Source organism: Rhinoraja longicauda, unplaced genomic scaffold (assembly GCF_053455715.1).
Source record: "Rhinoraja longicauda isolate Sanriku21f unplaced genomic scaffold, sRhiLon1.1 Scf000401, whole genome shotgun sequence".
NCBI classification, from domain to species: domain Eukaryota; kingdom Metazoa; phylum Chordata; class Chondrichthyes; order Rajiformes; family Arhynchobatidae; genus Rhinoraja; species Rhinoraja longicauda.
The window spans coordinates 42,381-56,709 of record NW_027601618.1 but is presented as its reverse complement, the minus strand read 5'-3'; the positions used below and the strand labels follow the sequence as shown (position 1 = coordinate 56,709).

General features: G+C 46.0%; 1 protein-coding gene across 1 annotated transcript in view; it reads left to right on the top strand.

Annotated features, from left to right (window-relative positions):
• The first annotated feature begins 1,546 nt into the window (after positions 1-1,546).
• LOC144590930 (ribonuclease T2-A-like) overlaps positions 1,547-14,329 on the top strand; it is a 32,774-nt gene continuing 19,991 nt past the window's right edge. Inside the window, exons 1-4 of the mRNA XM_078395278.1 lie at positions 1,547-1,617; positions 6,133-6,199; positions 11,819-11,877; positions 12,726-12,780. Coding sequence (XP_078251404.1) covers positions 1,565-1,617; positions 6,133-6,199; positions 11,819-11,877; positions 12,726-12,780 — 234 coding nt within the window. The 5' untranslated portion in view covers positions 1,547-1,564. The remainder of the gene's footprint in view (positions 1,618-6,132; positions 6,200-11,818; positions 11,878-12,725; positions 12,781-14,329) is intronic.

The window sequence follows — 14,329 nt, the reverse complement described above, 5'->3', positions numbered from 1 at the left end:
TTGGAACATGTCGTATAGGAAGCCTGTCTGATCTCATGATCTCAGGCCTGCAGCCTGGGGATGTATAAAGCCTGAGCATCCCACTGTGCATTACAGCTACAATAGCCTACAACTGCCTCCGCCGTGACATGGGTCTGCCATTCCTCCTGAGTACTTTGCACCTGCATTCAGCAAGGAGAGAATAGTGCGATCATGGAGGGGATATTGATATTCTAGGGACATGTGATCAAGAAGGAGGAGGTTTAATCTGCTTTAGTTCAGAGATACAGCATGGAAACAGGCTCGTTGGCTCTCCATGTCCATTCCGACCATTGATCACCCATACACACTAATTCCATGCTATCCTGCTTTCTCATGTACTTCCTACACATCAGGGGCAATTTACGGAAGCCAAATAACCTACAAACCCGCATGTCTTTGGGATGTAGGAAAAGGGAGAATAGGCAAACTCAACACTGGCAGCATCCAAGGTCAGGATCAAACTTTGGTCCTGGGCACTGTGAGGCAGCAGCTCTACCAGCTGTGTCACTGTGTCGCCCTTGGGCCACTGTGGCACAGGTATTGTTTTCTAGAAGAATAATATTGTGTCCAAGAAAACTCCCGGAACAGATATATGGGAAAAATGTAAAAGCAACAGAGGAGTTGCAGTGGGTGACTTTAATTTTTCCAATATGGACTTAACTCACCTTGGTGCCACAAACTTAGATTGGGCAGAATTTTTGTAGGTGCATCTAGGAGGGTTTCTTGACAATATCTAGATCCAACCAGGGAAGGGACCATACTGGACCCTGTATTGGGAAATGAGCCTGGCCAGCTGATTGGAGTTTCAATGCAGGAACAGTAAACACAACTCCATATGTTTTCTGAAAGTTACGGATAAGGATAAATCTGGACCTTGGAGGAGAGTGCTAAGTTGAGAAGATGCCAATGACATCAGTATTAGGCATGAGCTGGAGACACAGGATGAAAGGCAAGAATGGCAAGGCTCACGAACCTTCGATGACAAGTTTAGTCAAAAAGAAAAAAAGAAGCATATGAAAGGATGAGGAAACTGAAATTGGGCCCTTGAGAAATGTAGACCATAAGAAGAAAACAAAACTTCCATGGCAAGTTGGATTAAGGAGAATCCCAAGATATTTTATTCATTGTTGACAAATAAGTGGGTAACTAAGGAGGGGATTGGAACAGTCAAAGGTAAATAAGAGAATTTATGCATGGATTCCCCGAAAATGGGTGAGTTACTAAATGAGTACTTTGCACCTGTATTCATCAAGGAGAGAATAGTGCAATCACGGAGGTGTATATTGATATTCTAGGGCATGTTGATCATTTTGACTGTTTATCATTATTGTCCTATTCTGCTGCAGGCTCTGGTACCTGTGGTAAGAGCAGGGAGTGTACCTCTGGTAGTTGCAAGAACTTGTGGTTGGAACATGTCGTATAGGAAGCCTGTGTGACCACAGCCCCATCTGATCTCATGAGCCTGCAGCCTGGGGATGTATAAAGCCTGAGCATCCCACTGTGCATTACAGCTACAATAGCCTACAACTGTCTCCGCCGTGACATGGGTCTGCCATTCCTCCTGCTCCTCTTCCTGGTGGCAGCCAGCTGTTCTGGGTGAGTACAGTCAGGATTACTGGTAAGGGGAGCTTTTTCTTTCCATTGTGTCTGGATTAATCCCATCTGTTCATGAGTGATAGCTGAATGAGGCTATTCAGCCCATCAAGTCCACTCTGCCATTCAATCATGGCTGATCAACTGCCATTCAATCATGGCTCCCTCTCAACCCCATTCTCCTGCCTTATCCTCATAAGCCTGTCACTCGTACTAATCAAGAGTCTATCTACCTCCACCTTAAAAATATTCATCGACCTGGCCTCCACAGCCTTCTATGGCAAAGAATTCCATGGATTCACCACCCTTTGAGTAAAGAAATTCCTCCTCAGCTTCCTAAATGGACGTCCTTTTATTCTGAGGCTACGACCTCTGTTCCTAGACTCTCTCACTAGTGGAAACATCCTCTCCACATCTACTCTATCCAAGCCTTTCACTATTCGATGTTTCAATCAGGTCCCCCCCACATCCTTCTAAATTCCAGGGAGTGCAGGCTCAGTGCGGTCTGGGCGGTAAAACCAGCCAACACTCTCAAAGTACTCAACTTATAGATGTTAGTCTTTAAAATGTTTATTGGAAGTAAATATCAAAAACTATTATGGCATAAAATACGTAATAAAATGTGCGATTAAATTTTACAAGAAAGTTAAAATGATTCAAGATAAAATGTTACAAAATACAATGCACTGACCATTCCTCTGTGCCCTAATGGGTTTGCACAGCTTTAATTCTTAACTTTAAGTCTCCAACTCAGAATGCAGCTCACCTCAATGTTTACTGATCCAGTGGTTAAATGGTACTTTATTGTCACATGTAACTAGGTACGTACACTTGAGTAAGAATCTTACTATACAAAGACACAAACATACTTAAGTACAAGAGTGTAGGAATAGTAGATTACACTGTTACAGGCATTACACAAGGCACACCACATTTCCAGCGCTATTTGTAAGATTGAAGTCCAAGGTTGTTTAAAATGTTGAGTCCGAACTTGGCCATAAAGGCCAGTTGTCCTAGTGGCGGCACTGCATTGGAGTTGCAGCGGCCGATCTGGCCAGACGATGTTATCAAAGTCCTCCACCCCTGCTCCGCCACTCTGTGCTGCAGCAGGCTGGTTCTGATCCACGCACTCGGCCTCTTAGAGCGGCACCTGAGCCACTTGAGCCCCCGGCTGCTGCAGGGCCTCCAGTGGCCCACTCCACCGACACTTTGACAAGGGGACATCCACCCATAAACATGTCGTCACTCGCCTCACACGGCCACTGCTCAGCCTTCGATCCCCAGGGTGCCACCCCGCAATCAACCTTGAGCACAGAGTGCTGCCGAAGGTGTGGGAGGAAAGACCCCAGCAGCACCGTTCTTTTACTGCAACCGCCACCATTTTGAATCTTACGCACCAATCCTGTCCAGTTTCATTGCAAGTTGCTCTGAACTTTCCCCTGACACCCTTTATATCAAACAAAAATCACAGCTGGAGAAGTGACTGATGCAACTGTGTCATGTTATAGTGTCCAAGTAAACCCCTGGAACAGATATATGGGAAAGATGTAAAAGCAGAGGGTGAGTTGTAGTGGGTGACTTTAATTTTCCCAATATGGACTCGGTCTCCGGTGGTGCCAAAAGCTTAGATGAGGCAGAATTTTTGTAGGTGCATCTAGGAGGGTTTCTTGACAATATCTAGATCCAACCAGGGAAGGGACCATACTGGACCTTGTATTGGGAAATGCGCCTGGCCAGCTGATTGGAGTTTCAATGCATGAGCATATTGGGATCAGCAAACACAACTCCATATATTTGCAGTAAGTTACGGACAAGGATAAGCCTGGACCTTCGGGGAATGTGCTACATTGAGGTGAGGCTAATGACATCAGTATTAGGCACGTGCTGGGGAGAGAGGACGGAAGGCAAGAATAGCAAGGCTCAGGATCCTTGGATGTCAAGAGATGCTGCAAGTTTAGTCAAAAAGAAAAAGGAAGTTTGAGGAAGCTGAAATTGGGCCCTTTGAGAAATGTATAGACAATAGGAGGAAAATGAAACTCCCATGGCAAGTAGGATTAAGGAGAATCCCAAGATATTTTACCCATTGTTGACAAACAAGTGGGTAACTAGATAGAGGATTGGACCAGTCAAGGATAAATTGATGCTTGGATCTGGAAATGGGTGAGGTACTAAATGAGTACTTTGCACCTGCATTCACCAAGGAGAGAATAGTGCGATCAGGGAGGGGTATATTGATATTCTAGGGACATGTGATCAAGAAGGAGGAGGTTTACTCTGCTTTAGTTTAGAGATACAGCATGGAAACAGGCTCGTTGGCTCTCCATGTCCATTCCGACCATTGATCACCAATACACACTAATTCCATGCTATCCTGCTTTCCCATGGACTTCCTACACATCAGGGGCAATTTACGGAAGCCAAATAACCTACAAACCCGCATGTCTTTGGGATGAAGGAACAGGGAGAATAGGCAAACTCAACACTGTCAGCATGCAAGGTCAGGATCAAACTTTGGTCCTAGGCACTGTGAGGCAGCAGCTCTACCAGCTGTGTCACTGTATCACCCTTGGGCCACTGTGGCACAGGTATTGTTTTCTAGAAGAATAATATAGTGGGTAACTCCCCAGGGCCTCATGGGATCTATCCCAGATCATTGAAAATACAAGAGTGGAGACTGCTGGGGCCTTGACAAAGATCTTTGTATGCTCTTTAGCCACATGCAAGATCCCAAAGTTCTGCAGGTACCCCATTGCAATTCTTTCATTTGAGGCAGGAAATAGAGACAAAACAGGTAATTCATAGGATGGTGAGCCTGTGGTAGAAAAATTGGTGGAGAAGATTTTTAGGGATAGAATCCTAATCTATCCATAATAAGTCTTTTTAGGGATAGTCAACATGACTTTGGGAGGCAGAGATGATAACTTAAAAAATTGGTTGATTTTTTTGAGGAGGTGACAAAGATAATTGAACGTAGGGCAATGGGTGTTGAATAAATGGATTTTAGTAAAGTTTTCAACACAGGCCTTCATGGTAGGCTGATGTAAAGGCTAAAGTACATGAGATCCACAGAGACTTGATAGATTGAATTCAAAGTTGATGTGCACAATGTGAGAGGGACCCCTCCTTCAGATGCCGCTCTGATCCCTCTCATTGGCTGACAGGCCAGGAGAGGCAATTCTCAGCATCATTGGTAACAGCGGGGGGCAATTAGCTTATATTGGTTTGGTCACCAGAACCTTTTCAGCCTGTTCCCTATAAACCTAGGCATTCTAGCGAAAAGAGAGAGTGTTGGAAAGGGAAAGGCAAGGGGCAAGGCGCAGGGCTCCCTGCTAGCTGTGTTCCCCTGTCACAAGTCCGAGGAAGACTGAGTTACTGGGACAAAACTGAGTCTGCCAGTACCATTGTGTGGTCAAGACTGGGCTGTCAGGAAAAAATCCGAGACAGCCAGCACTTCCACTGAGACTAAGGCCAAGTGGCCGGGGCAAGCCTGAGGTGCCAGTGCCTCGTCCTGTCCTAACAAGGGATTGCGCCCATGCATATGCAAAGACTGAGCTGGTCTGGCAGCATCTCCGGAGAAACGTCTAGGTCACGTATCGTGTCGGAATCCTTCTTCGGACTGACACTCTCACTCAGCCTGAAACATCATCTATTCCTTTTCTCCAGAGATGCTGCCTAATTGGTGCAGTTATGGATAGTGAGGAGGCTTGTCGAATGATTCAGCAGGATATAGATAGGTTGAAAATATGTGCAGAGAAACGACTGATGAAGTTTAATCTGGACACACTGCAGCCATGGTGTATCACTGTGGAGGGTGTGAATAGACTGGGTGCTCATTAAATGCGTTATTCGCCTTGGTCATCTAGACATGAGTCAAGCATTCCGAGTGTCATTGGAAGTGCACGCATCTAGGAATGTGGAGAGTATTCATTATTGTCTTGATATTCTTTATAGACCATGGATTGAACAATGTAAGACCTGATTTGGATTCATAATCCAAGCAGCCCCAGAAACACCTTCACATTATAAACTTGGAGAATGCAGCATTTACATTGATTAAGCCTAGATGAATGGGAGGGTGGTGAGTGGATTGGAAGCAAGTGAGGAGAAACATCCAAGTTCAGAAAGTGTGGGGCTGAGGGGAATGTGGATGGTGTTTTGATCTGCTGCCTTTGGTCACTTTTCACTGCTTTTCACTGTACCTCGATACATGTGACAATAAACTAAACTGAACCGAGCTCTGTCTACCTAGATGACTGGATTGGTGTACTCAGATGGAATGTAAACATTTCATGATCCCTGTTGCCACTTTGACTCTGCTCCCACCTAGACCACTCTGACTCTTTCCCTCCCTTTGACATCTCTACCCCCATCTCTGGAGTTACCAGGTGAGTGCGTGTTGTGGTGGTTTATATGCAGTAGGTGAACGGGGGCTGTACCGCCAATTACTATTTGCTCTATCAGCACTTCCTCGTGTGGCCAGTTCACAGATCCGTTAATGAAAACACTTTTGTTTTATAGCAAATCTAACTTGGAAGTTCCTCCCGATAATATTCTGGCACTTCAATGGCCGAAAAATGTCTGTAAGGTAAATGGAATTATTTGTGTGCCAGTCTGAGTGCTTTGATTGTGAGAGCATGCAAATAGTGTCATTATCACAGAAGCTGCTTTAGAGATCATATTGCCATATTAATAATTAGAATCTGGATGGCATGACTGGTAGGGTTATGGATGTACCTGCTCCCAGTCAACCTTTGCCAGGTCCTGTTTCATGACATTCATATCATCCTTCCCCACTTCAGATCCTTAATTTCTAATCCTTGTACCTTTCCTTATCTACCTTGAAACGCACGTTTGGAACAATAAGGTTGAGAGAAGATTGGTGGTATAGTGGACAATGAAGAGGCTTGTCTCAGGTTACAACTGATTTGGATGAGAGTGTACAAGGCTTGATTAGTAAGTTTGTAGATGACAATAAAGTAGGTGGTATCGCAGATTGCAAAGAGGGTTATCAAAAATTACAGCAGGGTCTTGATCTGCTGGGCAAGTGGGCCGAGGAGAGGCAAATGGAGTTTTATGCAGATCAGTGCAAGATGTTAAATTTTGTAAAGTCAAACCAAGGTAGAACCTTCGCAGTGAATGGCAGGGGCCTGTGGAGTGTTGTAGAGCAGAGGGATCGGGCGGTGGTGCGGTAGTAGAGTTGCTGCCTTACAGCGCCAGAGACCCAAGTTCGATCCTGACTACGTACTTGTCAGTACAGTGTTTGTAAGTTCTCCCCGTGACCTGTGTGGGTTTTCTCTAGGTTTCCTTCCACACCCCAAAGACATACAGGTTTGTTGGATAATTGGCGGGGTACAATTGTAATTTCTCCCTAGTGTGTGTAGATTAGTGTTAATGTGTGGGGATTGCTCATCTGCGCACTCAGTGGGCCGAGGGGCCTGTTTCCACGTTGTATCTCTAAACTAAACTAAAAACTAAGCAGTGAAAGTGCTAGTGTAAAGTGTAGTTCCCTGAAAGTGGCATCACGGGTGGTTTGGGTATTAAAGAGGAGTTTTAGTGTATTGGCTTTCATCAGTCATAGGGAATGGATATGGTGAATGTACAGTTTTTTACCCAGGATAGTGGAATTAAGAACCTGAGAGCATAGGCCTAAGGTGAGAGGGGAAAGAATTAATAAGAATTTCTTCACACAAAGGGTGGTAGGTATGGAAAATGAACTGCCAGAGGAGATCATTGAGGCACGTACAATAACAGCATTTAAAAGACATTTGGGCAGGCACATGGACAGGAAAGGTTTAGTGGGATATGGGCCATACCTAAGGAAATGGGACTAGCTTAGGTGAGGCACCTTGGTCAGCATGGACGAGTTCGATCAATGGGGCTGTTTCCATGATAACTCTTTACGACCGAGCACACACTTTATGCAGGTATGCCAAATAAGACAATCCACTGTTTGTTGTCACCAATGGAGTGTGTCGATGTTGAAAGGCTTCAAGAATACTGTACGAGCATCTCTGAAACTTGTTCTGTCACCACCTGATCGTTTGCCCTCAGTCAGCGATCCATAAAACAGCTGCCTTCTGACATCAGTCCCTCTTGTGTCATGTCCTGCTCCTCTGATCTGTGATTCCTTCAGTAACGTGTACATGTTTTTAGTTTCAGAGATATAGAGTGGAACAGGCCCATTGAGTCCGTGCTGAACAGCAATCACCAGTACACTAGTTCTATCATACACACTAGGGACAATTAACCTACAAACCCACACGTCTTTGGGATGTGGGAGGAAACCAGAGCATCCAGAGGAAACACACGCAGTCACAGCAAGAACGTGCAAACTCCATATAGACAGCACCCGTAGTCAGGATGAAACCCGGGTCTCTGGCATTGGGAGGCAGCAGCTGTACTACTGCGCCATTGTGCCACCCATGGTGAGGAGGTTTATTTGGGACAGAATGTGTGTATCTGGATTTATGTCTGAAGAGTGATTGGTTACATGGTGATATTGATCTAATAAGATGGGCAGAGCAATGTCAGGTGGAAGTGAGACCATATACATCAAAGGTCTAATAAGGGTAGAACAAGAGGAAAGGTTATGGAGGTTAGGCCAGTGGTCTGCTCTTCCTGTGGGAGTTTGGGAACATTTCTGGTGTGTCTGACTACACCTGCAGGAGGCTGTGTCCAGCTGCAGCTTCCCACTGTGTAGTGCCGTGGAGAATTTGATTTACGGAGAACTTTGTTGACTGAATTTAGCAATTAGTCACACTGCAGGTAGAGAAAGGAAGGAGGTGGATGACCAGGAGGAGCAGTAAGTGCAGGCAGGTCGTGCAGGAGTGAGTGCCCTGTGGTCATTCCCCTCGCAGACAGAGTAGGTCTCTCAGAGGAAAGTTGCAGCAGTAGCCAAGGTGTGGCACCACAGTTGGCTGTGATGCACAGCAGGGCAAGGAAACATCTCAGTGAGCTGTGGTGTGGGGAAGAGATGGACTTCCCCTTGGCTCAGAGCGAGATCCCAGGATGGTTTGTTGCCTCTCACGTGTCAAGGACAGGGATGTCTTGGATTGGATCCGGGACATTGTGAAAGGGGAGGGAAAACAGCTGAGATTGCTGTACACAATGGTACTGACAACCTAGGCAGAACGAGAGGTGAGATCCGACAGGGTGAACTTAGAGAGTTTGGTAGAAGTTTACAAAGCAGAACTTCCAGAGTGTAATCTCAAAATTCCTCTCAGTGCCATATGCCAACGATGGTAACAATAGAATAGATGAACGCATGGCTGAAGAACTGGTGCAGAAGGCAGGCCTTTAGCTGATGAGATCACTGGGATAACTTCTGGGCAGGTGTGACCTGTACAAGAGGGACAGGGTGCATCAAAACTGGAAAAGGACTAACATCCTCTCAGGGAGGTTTGAGGAATGGGTAGTAAAGGCTTTTGGTACCTTCATTAATCAGGGTGTTAAGTAAAGAAGTTGCAATATTGTGTTACAGTTGCACAAGACTTTCAGGCTGCATTTGGAGTATTGTGTTCAGTTTTGGTCACTCTGCAATAGGAAGGATGTCATTAAGCTTAAAGAGCACAGAGAAGCTGAAGAGGATGTTGCCAGGACTTGTGAGCCTGTGCTACAGAGAGAGGTTGTGTAGGCGAGAACGTTATTCTTTGGAGTGCAGGAAGATGAGCAATGATCTTATAAAGGAGTATAAGGTCTTGAGGGGAATAGATAGGGTATTTTACCGAACGCGGGGGAATCATGAACAAGAAGACTTAGGTTAAAGGTGAGTGGGGCAAGATTTGATTGGAACCTGAGGGTCAATTTCTTCACACAGAAGGTGGTGGCAACATAGATTACAGCCACCTGCTCCATGACCCTTGCATCCTTTAACAACCTGGGATTATCCCTTCCGGTGCAAGTGACTTGTTAGTGTTACCTCCTCCTCCTCATCAGTTACCCCCACCCCCTCTCCCAGATCTGCATCACTCCGCTTCTGGCAGCTCCCATTTCCTGATAACGGGTGATACAATGCCCTCAGCCATGTTCCAGCTGTGCCTCTACCTTGATGCAGATCACTCCGTTATACCCTGATCTCCACACTCCGCTCATCCCATTTACAGGCCTTTGGAAGGCTCTTTGTTCCACTTTCCCTTGAAAAGCCTCTCTCCTTTTGTACTCACTGCCTCTCCCAACTCACCACATTCAGGTGGGTTTCCATTGAAGTCTCACCTTCCTCATGCTCACTCCTTCCTTCACTCCCTCCTGGGTGATCCAGGGAGCACCTGAGTTCCTTTACTTTTCCCTGGTGTGGGAATACTCCTCGTCTGTACATAAAACATTCCCCATTCTTCAGTGACAGTGCCAGCTGCCACAATATCAACACTTGTGATACATGAGGACTGGGGAGAGCAGTCCATTTCGCGATTTACTAACACAAAGCACATTATCTATGCTTGCGTAAGGAAACAAGAGTTGAAAAGTGTTCTGTCCATTTATTTTTTTCTCCAAATAAAATTTGGCAATCTCTAATTTTTTTTGGTATCCCAGATCTTTGAAACTTGTGATTTTTTGTCCACTGAAGAAATGGCAGGCAGGTTGGTGCAGTGTATTTCCTGCAGGTTATGGGCGGTCAAGGATGCCTATGGAGCTTCTGGAGACTACACCTGCAGGAATTGTGTCCAGGTGCAGCTCCTGAGTGAACGTGTTGGGGAACTGGGGAAGCAGCTGGATGACCTTAGGGCCATCCTGGAAAATGAGAGTTTCCTGGACAAGTGAAGTTGTTAAGCCAGTGATTCAGGAGGAGAGCAGGTGGGTGACTGGGAGAAAAGGGAGTAAACGTGGAGAGCAGGCGACCCCGGTGGCTGTGCCGAATGAAAACAGGTATGCCCCCTTAGGAGTTGTCGGAGCAGAAGACGCTTCCAGTCCAAGCGGTGAACAGGTCGGTGGCTCCAATCCTGGCAAGGAGACTCGACTGGGGAGACCGACGTGAGGCAGAGCCATAGTAGTAGGTGACTCCATTGTCCGAAGTGTGGGCAGGAGATTCTGTAGCGGCAGGCGGGACTTCAGGATGGTCTGTTACCTCCCTGGTGCCAGGGTTAAATATGTCACAGACCGACTTCAGAACATCCTCAAGAGGAAGGGTGAACAGCCAGAAGTGGTTGTGCACATGGGCATGAACGACGTCGGGAAGAAGAGGAAGTTCTGCAAAGTGAATTCCAGCCCAAGCGAGTTTGTGCATGGCCTCAAGGACATCCCCTCTCTTCAGTCTATAGTAGTTGGCATCCGTCCATCGGCGAGAGGCGACGGTGAAGCTTTGATGCTGTCTTGTTTGGAGAAGGGAATGTTTAATCGATAGTCTATAATACCATTTTCCTCTGCCTCCCATCTCCTGTTTTCCATCCTTGCCTTTTCTGACCACCATATCTTTGAATATTAAGAGGTCTGTTCTGCCGAGAATGAGCCATGTGATCAGCAGCACATCATAATCACACATGGCTCTTTGTACCTGCAGCTCACCAATCTTACTCATCACATTCTGTGTATATTGTGGACACCAGATTGTGTCTCTCAATTTGCTCCTATCCAACAATTCCTTCTCTGTCATCATCCAACACTCACACCCTCTGTTCACCTTATTTATTTTTGCTGTTATTGCCTGGTATGCCCATACCCTGCTGATCTTGATTCAACTGTCGTGACTTGGGCATTGTCCCAATCCTATTAACTTGTGACCCGTCCATCTCATACAGGTTTCATCTGCCTCTGAATCTGAATGTACCTGTATGCACCATGGATGTTACCAGTCTATCACCACCTTCTCTTCATATTCTGTTCTCCCTGAAGCCTCGCCGTGCCAGCAACCCAGAGATTGCCACCTGTCCACCTCTGGCAACATTGACAGACTTCCATTGCTGCCTTCTCCACATTGGTACCAATGTGTACCACTTGTTCTGGGTCCCACTTTCCTCTGCACCCTCTCACTCATATCCTGAGAAGCAGAGAAACATCCACCTGGAGAGAAGCAACCAATCCCACAGTCACTTTGACCCATCCACCTGTCTCTTCCACCCCTCCCTTTGTTCACTCACCCCTCTGTCCTTTTGCCAAACCCTCCCATTGCCTGCCCACTCTCTGCCTGACAATGACCCCAATGATCTATCTTTTTTTTAACCTTTTTCATCCATTCTGTTTCAGTGATGGGTTTTCTTTGTTCTTTCTCCAGGTGAAGAACTGGACCAGCTCAGAATGTAATTTTAATTGGTGGACCATCCATGGCTGGTGGTAAGTCTCGTTACTCAGATGGGTTCTAGTGAGAGATGGGAGTTGTCAGGGAGAGCTGACAGGGGGGTCTCCAGTGGTAGTGTCGGGCTGTGGTGCTGGGCTGTGGTCTCCACTGAGCCCAGGCACTGGGCACCAGCACCAGAACAACAGCTGGTTCTGCAGCTGCACGGCTGCATTCTGAGCAAAGGTCTTCAGCTCCACCTCAAATGGCCGCCCCTGAATCTGACACAACCCTGTCAGTCCCCCTCACAATTTAGACAATTCATGAAGATCACTTCCCATTCCAAAATCTCCAGTGAGCTTCGGCCCAACCTGCTCAATCTCTCATACAGCACCCCATCCCAGGACTCAACCTTTCACCATTCACCCAACTGCTTCCATGGCAGCTATACCTCTCTTTAAATAAAGAGACCAAGAATCTGTTGTGATGTCACTAAAGGTCTGCAGAGACAAAGCCAGACCTCTGTTGGAATAATATATTCAAGACGTGAGTGACAATTAACTTCTTTGTTCACAATAACATGTCAAGCCAGAGACTGCTCTGCTGACTCAGAGCATGCAACCTTTTAATATCATATTTAATAGCAAGAAATGTGGAGTGGGTCACGTATATTTGTTAACATGGTTAACTTCACACCCGGCAAACCCGGGACGGGGTATATTTGCTGTCATTGCTCCAAGCTGCAGTGTGGGAGCACCGATTCTGCAACGCTGGAGTTACCACGGAGCTCCTGGTCTCTGGCACTGAGACAGAACAGGAAGTGTTGTCCCTGTGAAGAAGTTGTCAGCAAAGTGCAGGAACTCTTCAGCTTGGAGGTAGTAACTCACCCCATCCATTTATCTTCCAGGCCCCCCCAGGGTGACAATGTGAATAAACATGACTTTACCTTCGACAAAATAAGAGTAAGTACTTACGGTTCAAGACCATCGTGAGTTTTGGGTCTGGGGTGACACGCTGGCACACAGGCCTTTGGTCAATTTCTCTAGAGGGTGGGTGGGCTTTTCAAATCACACAGCAGCAGGAGGTGTCCTCAGGTCTGTTCTCTGGGCATTTTACATTGGCCTCAGCTGCAGTATTTGAGATTGTGTACAGAAACACACAAACCCATTGAAAACCTTCAGTTTGTAACCCACTCCTAGTATCTGTTATTCAACATGTAAATGACTTCCTACAGACAATGAATGACTTCCCACTCTGTAACTCTGGTATCTGTTATTTCCACACATAAACTATCTGAACTCCTGCCATAGATCCAAGCATGTTACTCCCCCACAGATATCTGATATTAGAATCATGCAGCATGCAAAGAGACCTGTCAGCTTAACCATGCCAATCAAGATGTCTACCAAAGCTAGTGAGCTTTGCCTGTTTGGCTCATATCCCTCTAAACCCTTCCTATGCATAAACCTGTACAAATGTCTTTTAAACGTTATAATTCTACCCATCCCTACCAATGTCTCTGGCAGCTTCTTCCTTATACCCAGCACCCTGTGTGGGAATAAGTCTCTCCCCTCTCACATTAAAGCTGTGCCCTCTAGTTTTAGACTCCCCTATGCTGGAGTATAGGCTGTGACCATGCGCCTTCTCTATGCTTCCCATGATTTCATAAACCTCCATAAGATCACCCTTCAGCCTCCTTCACTCCAGGGAAAACAGTCCCTGTCTGTTCAGTCTGATCAATCTGAAGAAGGTTCCCAACCCAAAAGGTTTCCTGTCCATTCCTTCTGCAGATGCTGCCTAAATCCAGCATCTTACTCCAGCATTGTTTTTGCTAAAGATTCCGGTGCCTGCAGTTTCTTGTGTCCACAGCTGATCCAATGTCACCTAATAACTCAAGCCTTCCAATCTTGTAGTATTTCACCTGTGAATATTAGGTGTAGCGGGACAGGAGGCATCTCTGGAGAGAAGGACTGGGTGACATTTCAGCTCGAGACCCTTCAGTCTGAAGAAGTCTTATCCGAAATGTTATCCAGTCCTTTTCTCCAGAGATGCTGCCTGTCCCACTGAGTTATTCCAGCATTTTGTGTCTACATTCAATTTAAACCAGCATCTGCAGTTATTTCCTACACAATATTAGGTTTAGGTTCGGCTTAAGTTTATTGTTGTCACATGTGCCGAGATACAGTGAAATGATACAGCAATGATACAGCATTCTTTTGCATGCTTTCCAATCAGATCAGAAAATACTATACATAAAAACAATCAAGCCAAACTCGAGTGCAATAGATAGAACAAAGGGGAAGATACAGAGTGCTGGAGTAACTGAGAATATGTTTCTCAGCTTTGTAGTGCATTAGTTCCAGAAACAAAGTCCAATGTCTGCAATGCAGTAGAGGTGAATTGGTTTAGTACCCTAGTTAATGGAAGGACCGTTCAGAAGCTTGATAACAGAGGGGAAGAAGCAGTTCTGGAGTCTAGTGTTGCACGCTTTCAAGCTTCTGTACCTTCTGC